This window comes from Pipistrellus hanaki, assembly GCF_964339955.1.
Source record: "Pipistrellus hanaki genome assembly, chromosome: 16".
In the NCBI taxonomy this organism is placed as follows: domain Eukaryota; kingdom Metazoa; phylum Chordata; class Mammalia; order Chiroptera; family Vespertilionidae; genus Pipistrellus; species Pipistrellus hanaki.
This window is the reverse complement of record NC_140518.1, coordinates 45,121,978-45,136,224: the sequence shown is the minus strand read 5'-3', so window position 1 is coordinate 45,136,224 and position 14,247 is coordinate 45,121,978. Positions and strand designations below refer to the sequence as shown.

Below are 14,247 nucleotides of genomic sequence, written 5' to 3'. Positions count from 1 at the left end.
ATTCCCATGCATGTGGACATAGAGTTATGCTTCAAGTAATGGTATTTCATACATGCTGCTTGAGTAGCATGCCTGAGTACTCAGATCATGGTATATCCAAAACATTGTTTACAAAAATATTCTTCTGAAATATGAGTTTGCATGCTATAAGGGTGTTTTGTTTTGTTTGTTTTTGTTTTTGTTTGCTTTTTTTTTTTTTTTTTTAAACCATAATTCACTCAGTTTTACCTTGAAGCATCAGATTGTTTCCAGGATTCTAGGGATTGACATAACTATTGCTGAAAATGGCCCTTGCATATAAATTTTTGGGAGCATTTTCCTTGGGGTGAGTTTATACACTGTTTGCTTGATCAGCACCCATTCACCTTGGAATGGCAGACGGTTAGCATGGCCCTTTGCAGGGACCTGTGGACATGCAAGGCACCTCTGTATTATCAGCTCTGGGGCCGAATGTGTAGGAGAGAGTGACATAGTTGATCCTGTATGTATATGTAAAGCTACTAAGACTTCAAATCTTCAGTTCTCATCACAAGAAGAAATGTGTAATTATGTATGGTGATGGATATTAACGATACTCAGTGTGCTCATCATTTTGCTATATATACATGTATCAAATCAATATGTTGCATGCCTAAAAACCAAAGCAATATTATATGTCAGTTATATCTCAATAAAAATATTTCTAGAAGTGAATATTCTGGGTTATACGCATTAGAAAGAACCTCATGCACATTGACTTTTCACCCTCCTCCGTGGTTGCACCAGTTCAGCGTTCCTACCTGCAGAAGATGAGTTTCTCTCCACAGCTAACCAGCAAATCATTATTCTCTTCATGCTTTCCTTTTTGATAAGAGGCTTATTAACTAATATGTTGTTGTTTTCCTTGCTTCTTTGGTTATTCCTGATGTGGATTATTTTTATATGCTTACTAAGCACGTGTGACACATTTGTAATGAACCTACTACCCTTATACTCCACCAATCCCCCTTTTCTCCCCAAAACTAGTAAAGGAGTCAGTTTGTGGTTTGGATTTATAGAAAATTGGCTAGCAGTAAAATAAAAAGCAATTAAGAAAAATTTAAATTAAGCTTTGCTCTGATGTTTGCGTTTGGGGCACTAGAGCCAGGATCGGTGTACGGGTTCTCTTACTGGGATGGATGATTGCCAGTTCATCGTTGTCACTGTTGTCTGGCTTTCCTTCCTTTGTCCAGGGTCTCAGTGCCCGAGTCATGGGCCAAATTCACAGATGACAATCTTCTTCGCTCTCAGAGTGAACGAGCAGCCTCAGCCAAACTAAGAGGCGACATTCAAAACCTCTTGGTTGTGACTGCAAATGAGATGTGGAATCAGTTCAACAAAGTAAACTTGGCCCTCACCAATCGCATTGCTGAGACTGCTGATGCTAAGAGCAAGATTCAGGTTCACTTAGCAAAGGTAAGTCAAGCCACAGCTGAGCTGATGGGCGTTGCAGGGGCTCTGGGACCAGGGCGCTCACCTCCCTACAGACGAAGAGAAATTAAAAACAGTACAAAGTGCACCATTTATTTTAGAAGGCAGTCAGGTGTCAGACTGAAATTGGAACCCACTGGCTTTGGGAACACAAAGAATGCACTATGTAATAAAAGCTTCCTAATATTTTTAACAGAAACAAAAATATTATTAAAGCTTAATGAATCACTGTATGTAACTAGGAAGTGAACTTATTATTAGAACATATGGTAGGAATGTTTTCTGTTGAATTATTTCAGGCACTTGTTTTTTCTGGAATACAAAAGCAAATACTGGAAATTATTAGGTGGTTCAAAGTGTTCCTGATATGGAGCTTTCTAAGTGCTCTAAGTGTAAGAGTTTTACAAGGACAATAAAATGAAGGGCTCCATCAGCGTTCATATGTCTCAAGATAACCAGGGAGCTCCCTTTACTTGGCGTCGGTCTCAGAGCCCTTGTTGTGTCTGTGGCTTATGCTGCATCTGTTGTCAGTTCTTTTTTTAAGAACCTTACAAGTCGTCATGTCACTTGGGAGTGATGTTAGCCCCTGGAGGGCCCCGTGGTCTCAGGATGCAGTGAGGTGTCCTTCCTCTGAGGGGCGCTTTCTTAGGGTAACACACACTTACTGAGTGGGAGCGTGTGCTGCCGACTGTGAAGGGCAGACGGAGTATAAAATGTAGTTTTTGTCCCCAGACTGCAGACATTATGGAAAGGTAAGAGCCATTTGAAGACTGATGGGATGGAGCCCCTTGGCTCCCCAAACTGTACTTACTCCGGTGTTAGCTGCGGCTGCCAAACAAGGCGCAGTGGGGATCTGCTGTCTCACGGTCTGGAGGCTGGAAGTCTGAGGTCCAGCCTCTCTCCATCATCTCCCTGTGTCCTCACACAGTCTTCCCTCTGCATGTGTCTGTGTCCTAACTGCCTCTTCTCATAAGGACACCAGGCACGTTGGATTAGAACTTAACGAGTTCTAACCCAAGCTTTTACTCAGTCACATCTCCAAATACAATCAAAGCTTGAGGTGCCAGGGGTTAGGACTTTAACAAATGAATTTGGGGGAGGGTGGCAGAGAGGGTAGAATTCAGCTTATCAAAAATGCTTTCAAGGCAGGCACTTGAGGGGATATATGTGTGAATGACACCTTGACCTTGCCATCTTGTATCTCACAGTGAGATAAGACACATACATAGAAACTGATGAGCTGCATCAGAAAGGTGCAGAATGAAGCCCTCGGGGCTACAGAGAATGTGTTTAGCAGAAGCAGCAGTTGTGTGCAGCCTGAGAGGCAGAAGCTCCAGAGCAGGGCCTTGATGTAGGAACAGGGCAGAGGTTGTTGGGACTCGGGGCGGGGGGGGGGGGGGGGGGTGTCAAAGATTAGGGGACAGATTTAAGAGTTCCTGGGGTACACAAGCCTGAATCTGTGCGATTATGGGAGAGCTCGGCAGGGGATAGGAGAAAGGGTGGAGCAGAGAATGGTCTGGGGACAGCACCTTGCACTGGAAGTGAGCAGGGAGAGTTAGAATGGCAAGTAATTAGGACAGCAGTTGGCCAGAGAAACTATGCCAGGTGAGGGACTCAAGGGGAGGGGGCTTCAGAAAGGCCCTTTGCTGGCTTTGAGGGCACAGTCTCATAGGGCAGCTCGGCCAGAGACAGTTCCATGGCTACTGAGTAGGGAGAGAAGGAAGTGCAGGCAGGCGTGAGCACGTGGCAGTGAGCCTGGGGAGACAGCACAGCTGGGAGCACCCCCTGGGACTGGTGAGTGTGGTGGTAGACAGACAGATTTAGAGGAATTGGGTGATACTTGAGTGTGTCTCAGGCCAAAGGAACGGGAAGAGGAAGTGGGAGAGTGATAGGAAGGGGCTGTGGAGAAATAAGAGGGCAGAGGTCTGAGCTGGAGGAGAAGGGAAGGTTTTCAGAGCTTAGTGGAAGGGGGAACTCACTTCACAGAGGAGATCCAGGCAGAGGGCCATGTTTACTCGGTTTGGGGGAAGGGGGCCACTTTAAGAATAAAGGATATAAAGTCAGGACTACAAAACTGCCAGTGCCCCCTCTTGCAACTGAGATTCCCTGCAGCTAGACCTCCATTTGTTTCAAGATGAATCCCCACCAGCAGGAAGACACCCTGTGAGGTTAGTGAGCAGGGAGAGCAGAGAGAAGGGGCGAGGACCAAGTGAGGTGAGGAGGGAAGTTAGGGCCACTCAAACCTCACAGCCTCACTTACCTCAGTTACAACTGGTGATCTGGCGGAAACATTTCAGAAGCTGGTGGTCTGGAAATAAAGGAGCTCTAATTTATAGCACTTGCCCATCTGACGTAAATTACCACCTTGGCTGATGCCCCCTCTCCCCGCCCCCCAAACTAGGAGTCAGGAAGACGGGTTCAGGAAGAGAGAGAGCTGCCCTAGCCCAGGCTCTCTGGGGCTGGAGCTCAGGCTGGGACTGGAGCTGAGACTGGAGAGGGCGGGCGTGCTCAGGGAGCCCACCTCCCCATCCCAAGAAGCAGGTGGGCCACCCGCCATGGACAGGCAGGAGGAAGAGCAGGTGGGAGGAACACACAGCACAGCTCGGCATTGGGCATTTGCTTCTCTCTCTGCAGACACTGCAAGAGATTTTCCTGACCGAAATGACCATAGCATCCATCCGGAAGGCCATCAAGGACAAGTCTGCCTTCCTGAAGGTGGCCCAGACCAGGCTGGATGAGCGCACTAGGAGACCGAACATCGAGCTGTGCAGAGACATGGCCCAGCTGCGGTGAGCGGGGAGGGGGCACCCTGCAGGGGAAAGCAGGGCCCTTTGGGACAGTGCACCAGCCTGCCTGGCTCCTTGTTCTTCAGGAAAGCGCTGTCTCGAACACACCGCACCTCATGAGAAAGCACAGTGATGCTCATTGCTGGGCCCTTGTCAGTATTGTTGACGGGAGCTGGCGTCCCATGCCCACTGCGTTAGGTTCATGGAGTTTGATAGAAGTTCTTAAGATGGATGTTGGTGGTGGATGCATAGCATGGGAATGTACTTAATACCACTGAACTGTGCACTTAGAAGCAATGGAGATGGCACATTCTATATGTATATTTTACCATAGTTTTCTTAAACAAGAAAAAGACATCAACATTACACACACAAAAAGTGACAAACAGTCCTAACCGGTTTGGCTCAGGGGATAGAGCATCAGCCTGTGGACTGCAAGTTTCCAGGTTCAATTCCGATCAGTGGCATGTACCTTGGTTGCAGGCACATTCCCAGTAGGAGGTGTGCAGGAGGCAGTTAATGTTTCTTTCTCATCGATGTTTCTAACTCTCTATCACTCTTCTTTCCTCTCTATAAGAAATCAATAAAATATGTGTTGTTGTTTTTTTAAAGTGATAAACAGTTGGCATTATTCAGAGGCCAAGGTGGATTTGGAGTTCCTTGCTAGTCATGGCAGAGTGCGCTTGTCTGCTGTCTGCTGTGTATTTACTCTAAGTGCCCGAGACTTGTCAGAAAAGGGACCCACATCACAGTCCCACTGACCCCTTCTCTCTGCTCTGCCCTTTACTCTCTTTGGCCTCTTTGGTAGTTAATACAACTGCCCTTGTCATTAAGAGCATCCTCATGATCCCCTGAAACCCCTAAAAGGTTTTTAGAATCATTCAGCTTGTTCTATTCTCAGTAGAAATTGAGACCAGCTGGTCTTCATCCATACGTCTCCCGCGCACACACGGCAGAAGGAATCTGACACCATCGTTTATCTACTAAACACTGCGTGTATTTGTTACCTCTGAAGGCTCCTTTTAGGATGGGCTTGTAAGTTGTTGGCCAGGCCCCTTATCCCCCCTTAATTCTGGCTTTCTTTCTAATTTCTAAATGCCTTCTTCTGCCTTTTCTCTCTGGATTTCATTGTTGCTATTCTTAGGTCATAAGCGCTTCTTTGCAGAGGCAGAGCCACTGCCAGGGCAAACGGGGAGCCCTGAAATGCAGAGCTGCTTCTGGGGAGAGATGCCAGCAGTTGTTGTCCCTTGCCCAGGACAGAATCCCCATGTCATCATGCATCCTTTATCCAAGGGGTCAAACGACCCTAAGCTTCACCACAAAGACAGTGGGTTTTCTGGGGGAAAAGGAAAGAGTGATCGTGGGGCTGACAATGATGAAAATAACAATATAGATGGTGATGGAGGCAGTAATAACAGCTGCACCACCAGTGATCTCATTCTGCACTGTCCCCTGTCTTGAGCACTTTATCTCCATCATTATCTTCAGGTTATAAGGAAACCGAGGCAGAAGTGGGTTGAGTGACCTGGTCCATGTGGCACCTGATGGTACAAGGAGAGCCACAGTGTGAATCCAAACAAGCTGCTTGCTTCTTCTGCTCCCCCAGCTTTCTCACTGTAGTGTTTTCACCGTCCCCTGTCACGTAGCTGATCTCCTCTGACTGCAATGCCCGTGTGGGTGAGTCAGCAATGCAGGTCCTGCATCCTCATTTCTCTCTGAGGAAGAGAGGAGGATGAGACCCAGAGCCAAGGAGGGGTTGTCATTGAACACGCACAGCCTGGGGGTCTGTGTCAGGTGCTCGGAAGCACACGTTAGAAAGCATGCAGACAGATTACTGCATTTCTCCCAGGGGAGCTGTTGTCTGAGGCCACAGTCACAGAGGCGTTCAGCCAGCTACATGTTTCTCAAAGGGAGTTCCCTGGGACCACTCTGGTCCAGAGCCCATTATTTAGGTCAGGCTGCACTCCCTCCAGAAGCCAGGTGGGTCCCATGGGCAGTGTGCAGTGTCTGCACTCCAGAGAGCACACTCATCTGGCCAGGGAGGGCCGGGGCACAGATTGTGGCTGCATGCAACTATGATTAGGAGAAACCGAAGGGGAGTTTCATGCTCTGAGAAACTTTCCCGCGTCCTCACATGTGGCAGTAGAATTCAGACTGCGAGCACAAGCCGGGCGCTCTCAGAAGGGTTTGGAGTGGTGGGCTGGCCCCACAAACAACGGGGCATTCACAGCGCTGAATGGCGTTCACTCTTTTCCTCCTTTGCTGCGGCCACACAGAGCTGCTTTTCCCGACTTCCTGTCGACTTTGTAGTGTGTCTACTTCCCTTGCTCCTTCACTGGCTTCGGGACAAAACCTGCTTTTGTTTCCATAAAGATTTCTTGTTAAAATAGCATTGCCAAAAATATGGCCCCAGAATTAACAACAGCGGAATTTAGGATTATTATTGGGGGAGGGGAGTATTTTTCCTCTTCCACTGATGATTCTGAAAGCAGCCCTTTGGCCCGCCAGAAGAAGGAAAAATAAGCCCACAAACTCAAAAGACGGAGGGCTGAGAAAAATTGCTGTTTTCATTTCAAGACTTTTATTTTCATTTAAAATGTTCTAAATGGGTCCTTTCAAAAGTAATTGTAAACATTCTTGGCATCGTTGGCGGCCGGCCAGACCAGGCTCTGCTTCACTTAAATAATCTTGATGCATTTTTTAACTATGGTCACCTTATTTGTGTTTGAATGCAAATGTTTTTCAATTCTGTAATTCCCTCCAAATGAGAGGTTTCTGCAGGACAGCCACAAGACCAGGAGCCAGAGTGAAGTGTGGGTGAGGGAGGGGATGTGTCCCCAATGGCGCAGGTGGAGGGAGGGGCCTCCTGCCATCTGGGTTCACACAGCAATGGGGCACAGGGTGTTAACTGCCTACTTTCTATGTGTCTTAAATTCCTTAAAAACAAACAAACAAACAAACAAAAAACCCTGATATTTTAATATGTATATTTTCAAAAGTTCCCTCAGCTAGATCTTCCACTAGACTATGGTTTGGCTGCGAGGAGTAAATATTCATATATCTTCTTGTTCCTGGGGCCTCACTTTTCCTTTGGAAGGCAGAGGCAGGGTGCAGGGGCGGTGGAGATGAGAAGCAGGCCCTGTGTGACCATACCCAGCCCCGGGCACGGAGCCCACCGCCGCATGTGCAGCTGCCTTCTGGGAGGCCTGCTTCTCTCCCGGTGATATTTTATACCCCAGGGTCCTCACCAAAGACTTAGTTTCAACCCAACGTGACCTAAACAACAGCTAAACATGCTTTATATCTGTTCTGTGTTTAGCAATCCCAGACTGGAAGAAACTTATCCCTGAAGTTTCCATTCCATCCCTCCCCATGTAAGAAAACAGGCTCAGGGTCTAAGATGAAAGAAGATAGGTGGTGTGGATATTTCTCATGGCTTATTGCTGCTTCTATGGGTCTGGGGTGAGGCGGAGGGGCGGGGGGCTTTGCAGTGTCCTTCCTCTTCTCAGGCTGCCTGCAGGTGGATGGGAAGCTGAACCTGCAGGCCCATCCAGGCCCCTCCAGGCTCCCTCCAGCACAGTCTTCATCACTTGGGGTCCGGTTCTTGTTCTTGAAAGACCCTGTGGTGGACTTGGACCTCTGGGTAATGCCCCACCTCCCACAGTGACCTTCCTAACTTGGGACATTGAAGTTGGTCCTCATCCAACAAGTATGTTTTGCATGCCTGTCAATTTCCGGAAGGGCTGCTGGCTTCAGCCTCAAGCAAAATTGGCTCAGGGCGCTAGTGCTCCTGGAACACCCACACTGTGGATGTGAGGAAGAAGTCTGTTCCTCTATCTGGGCTTTGAGTATGGCATACATCAGCAGATGGGGGCAGATGGGTGGTGGGTAAAGTGCTGGGCTGAGGGGATGGGAAGGGTGAAGGCACTGAGGTCAGGGACAGCAAGCACGTCCCAGGGCATGCCAACAGAGCACAGGGGAGGACTCTGTGTTGCATGTGAGATGGAATAACAAGACTATGACTGAGGGATGGGCTATTAGGAAGAGGGCTGGTCACGATCACCAGAGGGTTTTGGTTTCAGCATTCTCAGAATGACATAGCCATTGCCTGGGATGGGACACACCACCTGCTCCATGCCCTGCGTAGACCTGGGTCAGCCACGCCCTAGCATGGCCAACAGGAAGGGTGAGTCCAGCACAAGGGCATGGTGGGACCCTCCTGGAGTTTGTGAAAAGGTCATGGTGTGATGGTTGTGCTGTCCAAGTGAGAGGCGGTGCTTCCAGTTGTGTAGATCAGCTGAGTCATGCCAGAAACCTCTCTGAAGGTCAAAGAGAGGTCAAGTCTCTCAAAATTGTGTTTCCTTTTTGAAAAAGATTTATTGTTTTCTTTCTGCTTTTAAGAATAGTATTAGCTCATGATAGAAATATCAGAAAATGAAATAAGGAATAAAAACCATCCTTAATTCTTCATGTCATCGAGGAATAGGCGATGTTAGCTATTTGTCATATTTACCAGCATACACAAGAACAAAACTGGGATCTTTCTGCGTATGAGATTTAACATCCTGACTGAACCAGCATCGTGCTGTGGGCTTCCTTTCCCACGGCAAGCACAAGGTGGTGGTGGTGGTTGTTATAAGCATTGCTTGCATACTATTTTGTCACCTGGCTATAGCATACGTTATTATTAGACATTAATGTTTTCCCTCTCATTTAGTCATACTCTTCTACTCAATACAAGATAACACTGTGAAGAAATTATTTTGTTATACTTTTATGTCACACTTTTCACCTTCCTGTTTTTTTCTCCAAAAGTTGTTTGTTTGTTTGTTTTGTGGGTGGGTGTGGTATTCTGATTTTTAAATAAATTCAAATAGTACAGATCTATATAGAATACAAAGTAAGGCTCCCTCTCCTGGCCTCTCCACCCTCTCACCCCCAACCTCAACAGCAACTGTGATTTGTACAACTCCTTAAGATGACACTTCTCCCTGTAGGAAAGGAGTGCATGATGGATTTTGAGTAGAAAAATTGTTGCTTTGGTGCCATTTTAATAATCATAACAGGCTGTGAGAGCCCACAGGGCCTGGCACTATACTGGCCCTGTGTCAGATTTTACAAATTAAAACAGGACAGCCAGTTAAATTTGAATTTCGGATAAATAATGATTAATTTTTCAGTATATATACCCCAAATATTGCATACAACAAACTAAAAATACTTATGCTAAGTAAAAATCCTTGCACTAAGTATTATTTAGCTTTAAAAAGGAAGGGAATTCAGACACCTGCTGCCACATGGTCTGACCCTGAGGACACAGAAGACAAACACTGTGGCTCCACACGCAAGAAGGTCCCTACAATGGTCAGATTCATAGAGACAGAGGGCAGGGAGATGGCTGCCAGAGGTCGGGGGAGGAGAATGAGGAGTTCGTATTGAATGAAGACAGTTTTTGCAAGATGGAGAGGGCTCTATAAGTAGATAGTGGTAATGGTTGCATAGTTAAAAATACTCAAGATGATAAAAATTTTATCACAATTAGGAAAATACTTATAATTAAAAATTACACATGCATCTGAAATTCAGATTTAACTGGGCATCCTGTTTACTATGAGGCAACCTGCACTTTGGGAATTACAGTTAGAAATGAGGTGGTCTTATCCACAAATGAGTGAGGTCATGTGGTGTTTCTCTTTCATTGATTGGCTTATTTCACTCAGCATGATGTTCTCCAATTCCATCCAGGTTGCTGCAAATGATGAGAATTCCTTCTTTTTTATGGCAGCATAGTATTCCATTGTGTAGATGTACCATGGTTTTTGGATCCAATCATCTGCTGACGGGCACCTAGGCTGTTTCCAAATTCTGGCTATTGTAGATTGTGCTGCTATGAACAAACTGATGAACCAAAAGATAGATACAGAGACAGTAAAGCAACAAGCAGATTGTCAGATTTCAGCGGGGAGGGGAGGAGGATCTGGGGGAGATAATAGATCAACTGAAGGACTTGTATACATGCATATAAGTACAACCAATGGACATGGAACTCTGGGGAGGGAGGGGATGTGTGGCAGTGAGGGAGGGGGGAAAATCAATAAAATATGTTAAAAATAAATAAATAAATAAATAAACAAATAAATAAATAAATAAAAAGAAAAAAGAAAGAAATGAGGTGGTCTTATCGAAAGGAGTCCAGTGTGTTGAGTCCAATATCCTGGTCTCTGCTTCTGTCCTTTTCTCATAGGGAGCTCAGAGAGCTGGTTCTTCTTATGGCCACCTGGGTCCCCACTTCCTCTTAGCTTCCTGTTGTGTGCAGCAATACACACACGTGGCGGAGGGCCCCTGGAAGGCAGTCCAGCAGTCCTCTGGGCCTAATTTCCTCGTCTGTAAAATAAGGAAGCCAGGCTCAATGACCTTTCACATTGCTTTTCCAGTTGCAAAGTTCTGGGAAGCTATTAAATTGCCTTGGTATAATGATTTTAATATGGTCTGAATATTTTTTCTATGATCACAAAATCTTTTTTTGTCTCTAGGGATGACCATATCCCTTTTGTTCATCGTCACTGCCCTCTTTATATTACTATATTTTAATTAATCTCGTGTACCTCCAGTCCACTGATAAATGAACTCCAAAAATGAAGAAAACCTTAACTTTGAATAACTGGTTAAAATTTGGTGAATTTGAAGTTGTGTTTTCCACTGAACAGAGTCAAGCAGGGAAGCAGCACGGTAATTAATAGCAGTGGGTGTGGATTTCATGTAAAACCTAAGGTCCTGGTACCTCAGTTTCCTCATCTGTAAAATGGTAATAATCACAGTATCTACTTCAGAGTGTTGTTATTAGGATTAAATCTTTTGATCACATGAAGTATTTAGGATAGAATATCTATTTACTACATAGTAGCATTTAATACGTACTATATTATACATATAATAAAGTAGTTGATAAATGAGTTACCATTATTATTATTACTAAAGGCCCGGTGCACGACATTTATGTACTGGGGGGAAGTGGGTCCCCCTCAGCCAGCCTGCACCCTCTCGCAGTCTGGGATCCCTTGCCCCTTACCACCTGCCTACTCAATGCTCCTTAGCTCTGCCATGGAGGTGGGAGAGGCTCTCGCCACAGCCACTGTGCTCACCAGCCTTGAGCCGGGCTTCTGGCTGAGTGGTGCTTTCTCTGTGGGAGCTCACTGACCACCAGGGGGCAGCTCCTGTGTTGAGCATCTGCCCACTGGTGGTTGGTGTGCATCATAGCGACCAGTTGTTCTGCCATTTGGTCAGTTTGCATATTAGCCTTTTATTACATAGAATTATCTTTTTATAATCTATTTTCTATTTTTCTCTTGACTGACTATGTGATTATCTCCCTTAGATATTATTGGCCAAATCAGTGGTTAGAGGAGCTCTTAATTGCTCTTTGGGAAGAGAAATACTTTCTAAATGTAAACACAGTGGAAGAAATCAGAAAGGAAAAAAGAGATTTGGCTTAGTAAAAACTGAGCTCCCACCGAAACTGGTTTGGCTCAGTGGATAGAGCGTCGGCCTGCGGACTGAAGGGTCCCAGGTTCCATTCCGGTCAAGGGCATGTACCTTGTTTGTGGGCACATCTCCAGTGGGAGGTGTGCAGGAGGCAGCTGATGGATGTTTCTCTCTCATCAATGTTTCTAACTCTCTATCCCACTCCCTTCCTCTCTGTAAAAATCAATAAAATATGTATTTAACAAACAAAAACAAAAACTGAGCTCTTGCCTGGCCAACATGGCTCAGTGGTTGAGCATTGACCTATGGACCAGGATAGGGGTGTCGAACTCAATCAGAGAAGGGGCCAAAATCTAAAATCCAGCCTAAATTGCGGGCCAAATGGTTTACTGAACAGTCATAAACTGACAATGTCATAAACTGACAGCGGAGTGCAGTGATGACAGCGCGGTGCGAGCCACATTGCAAGGCCTGGCGGGCTGGATTTGGCCCGCGGGCCTTGTGTTTGACACATGTGGACCAGGAGGTCACGGTTCAATTCCCAGTCAGGGCACATGCCCAGGTTGTGGACTTGACCCCCAGTGTGGGGGTGCAGGAGGCAGCTAATCAATAATTCTATCTCATCATTGGTGTTTTTATCTAGCTCTCTCCCTTTCTCTCTGAAATCAATAAAAATATATTAAAAAAAAAACAACAATAAGAAACTGAGCTCTTACATATAATAAAAACATCACAAAATTAAAAGGCAAAAGACAAATTGGGGAAACATTTGCCACAAGATAGCAGACAAAAAAAAATCAATGTGCTTGATCCTGAAAAAGCTCTCTGCAAATAAATTAGATAAATAGAAATATCTCAGTGAAAAAAAGGAACACAAAACAGAGAGAGAATTCACAAAAGAAATGCAAAACAGACATTTAGGAAAGGTTCGCTAATAAAGACATAAAAATTAAAACAATATAAATTCATAGAACTTGAAGAAATGCTAGATTTTTCCACGAAGTAAAAAAAAAAAAAAGGTTTCCTTTTTGTTTTAATGAGAACTGTGTCATGTTTTTTTCTATCATTGCAACCTAATTGGAACTCCAATTTGTTTCACAATTTATGTAGCTGATTTAATACATTGTTTACATGTTCTATTAAGTTTTCAGCGTTTACAAGTATATTTACTCTGGGACCTTGGAGGATTATCTTGGGGCGTTTAAAAGTTTAGTGTGTGTGTGGGTGTGTGTGTGTGTGTGAAAAATTTGTTGTTGTCCCCAACATATGCTTAGTGTGCCTTTGGGGTTCTGGGTGTAGTGAGTGGGTGTGGCCCTGGCCCCACATCAGTTTTGTTTCTTCCTTGCAGTCTGGCCATATGAAGTAGTTGTGATGCCTGTGACCTGTGTGCCTCAGGGACTCCATCTGAGCTCAGCAGCAGCCACACCTCCAATAGAAATTCACTGACCACGCGCATCCTTAATCTAGCTAATAACCACTGTTGGAAATGTGACCTCTGCTAATCTAATCGATGCTTCTTCTCTCCCACAGCCTTGTCAACGAGGTGTACGAGGTGGATGACACCATCCAGACCTTGCAGAGGCGCCTGAGGGAGGCCGAGGAGACCCTGCAGTCTCTGGTCCACACCAAAGCCACCCTGGAGCACGACCTGGCTGTCAAAGCCAATACTCTGTACATCGACCAGGAGAAGTGCATGGGGATGCGCAAGAGCTTCCCCAACACCCTCCGGCTGGTGGGCTACTGCTAGGCATGCAGCAGGAGCTGCTTCTTTACTCCTGGGAAAGTAGCAGCAGAGCTGTGGAGCCTGCGCTGATCCTTTCACTTATTAAAGGATTGCATTGATGGAATGTACAGTCTCCTGTTTTGGAAAGCCTTTGGTTTGCATCCAAACCTTAATTTCCTACTTATTGGGCTTCTGAGCTAAGGGAAGGGTAGAGGGAAATACAATCCATCTAATAGAGAAGGTAAAAACTCATTTGTATTGCTCTTTTTATCCATTGTATAACATGAGTGGGCTGGAAGGGGAACATTGATTTTCTCTGGGAGGGAGGAGTGGGAATCACATATGGTGGGTTCTGAGCAATGCCGCAAAGGCAACATGGAAAGAGGGCAAGGCCTCTAGTGTGTGGTAGTGGGGGCAGCTTGAGCAAAACCAGAGGTGGAAAACCATGGAGTGCATTTGGAGCGATCACAGTAGAGCTGTTCGGTTCCTAAGGCAGGGTGTATAGGAAGGTACGTACAAGCACAATGCCTGGGACCATGGGGGCCTTCAGCCCCTGGTGGAGGCGTCGAGGGAACTGATGCTGGACATCTGCGAGCAGTGAGAAGGCTTATGGAAGCCATGACTGAGCAATGGAAGTTCCCTCTGGACAGGTGGCAGCGGAAACACAGCAGAAATGCAAGCATATTGAAACAAATCACAGGACCTGGGAACTTTCAGTGCTGAGGGGCCAGCATGACCCCAAGGCCTTGACCCTGGGTGGGCTTGAATTTCAGGAAGATCTACAGTCTCTCTCTCTCTCAGGGTGTT

The 14,247-nt window shown here is 45.9% G+C and overlaps 1 protein-coding gene across 1 annotated transcript in view; it reads left to right on the top strand.

Moving 5' to 3' along the window:
- The window catches only part of TEKT3 (tektin 3), a 45,779-nt gene extending 32,217 nt beyond the window's left edge, over positions 1-13,562 (top strand). Inside the window, exons 6-8 of the mRNA XM_084861440.1 lie at positions 1,212-1,434; positions 4,084-4,238; positions 13,248-13,562. Coding sequence (XP_084717566.1) covers positions 1,212-1,434; positions 4,084-4,238; positions 13,248-13,464 — 595 coding nt within the window. The 3' untranslated portion in view covers positions 13,465-13,562. The remainder of the gene's footprint in view (positions 1-1,211; positions 1,435-4,083; positions 4,239-13,247) is intronic.
- The last annotated feature ends 685 nt before the right edge of the window (positions 13,563-14,247 follow it).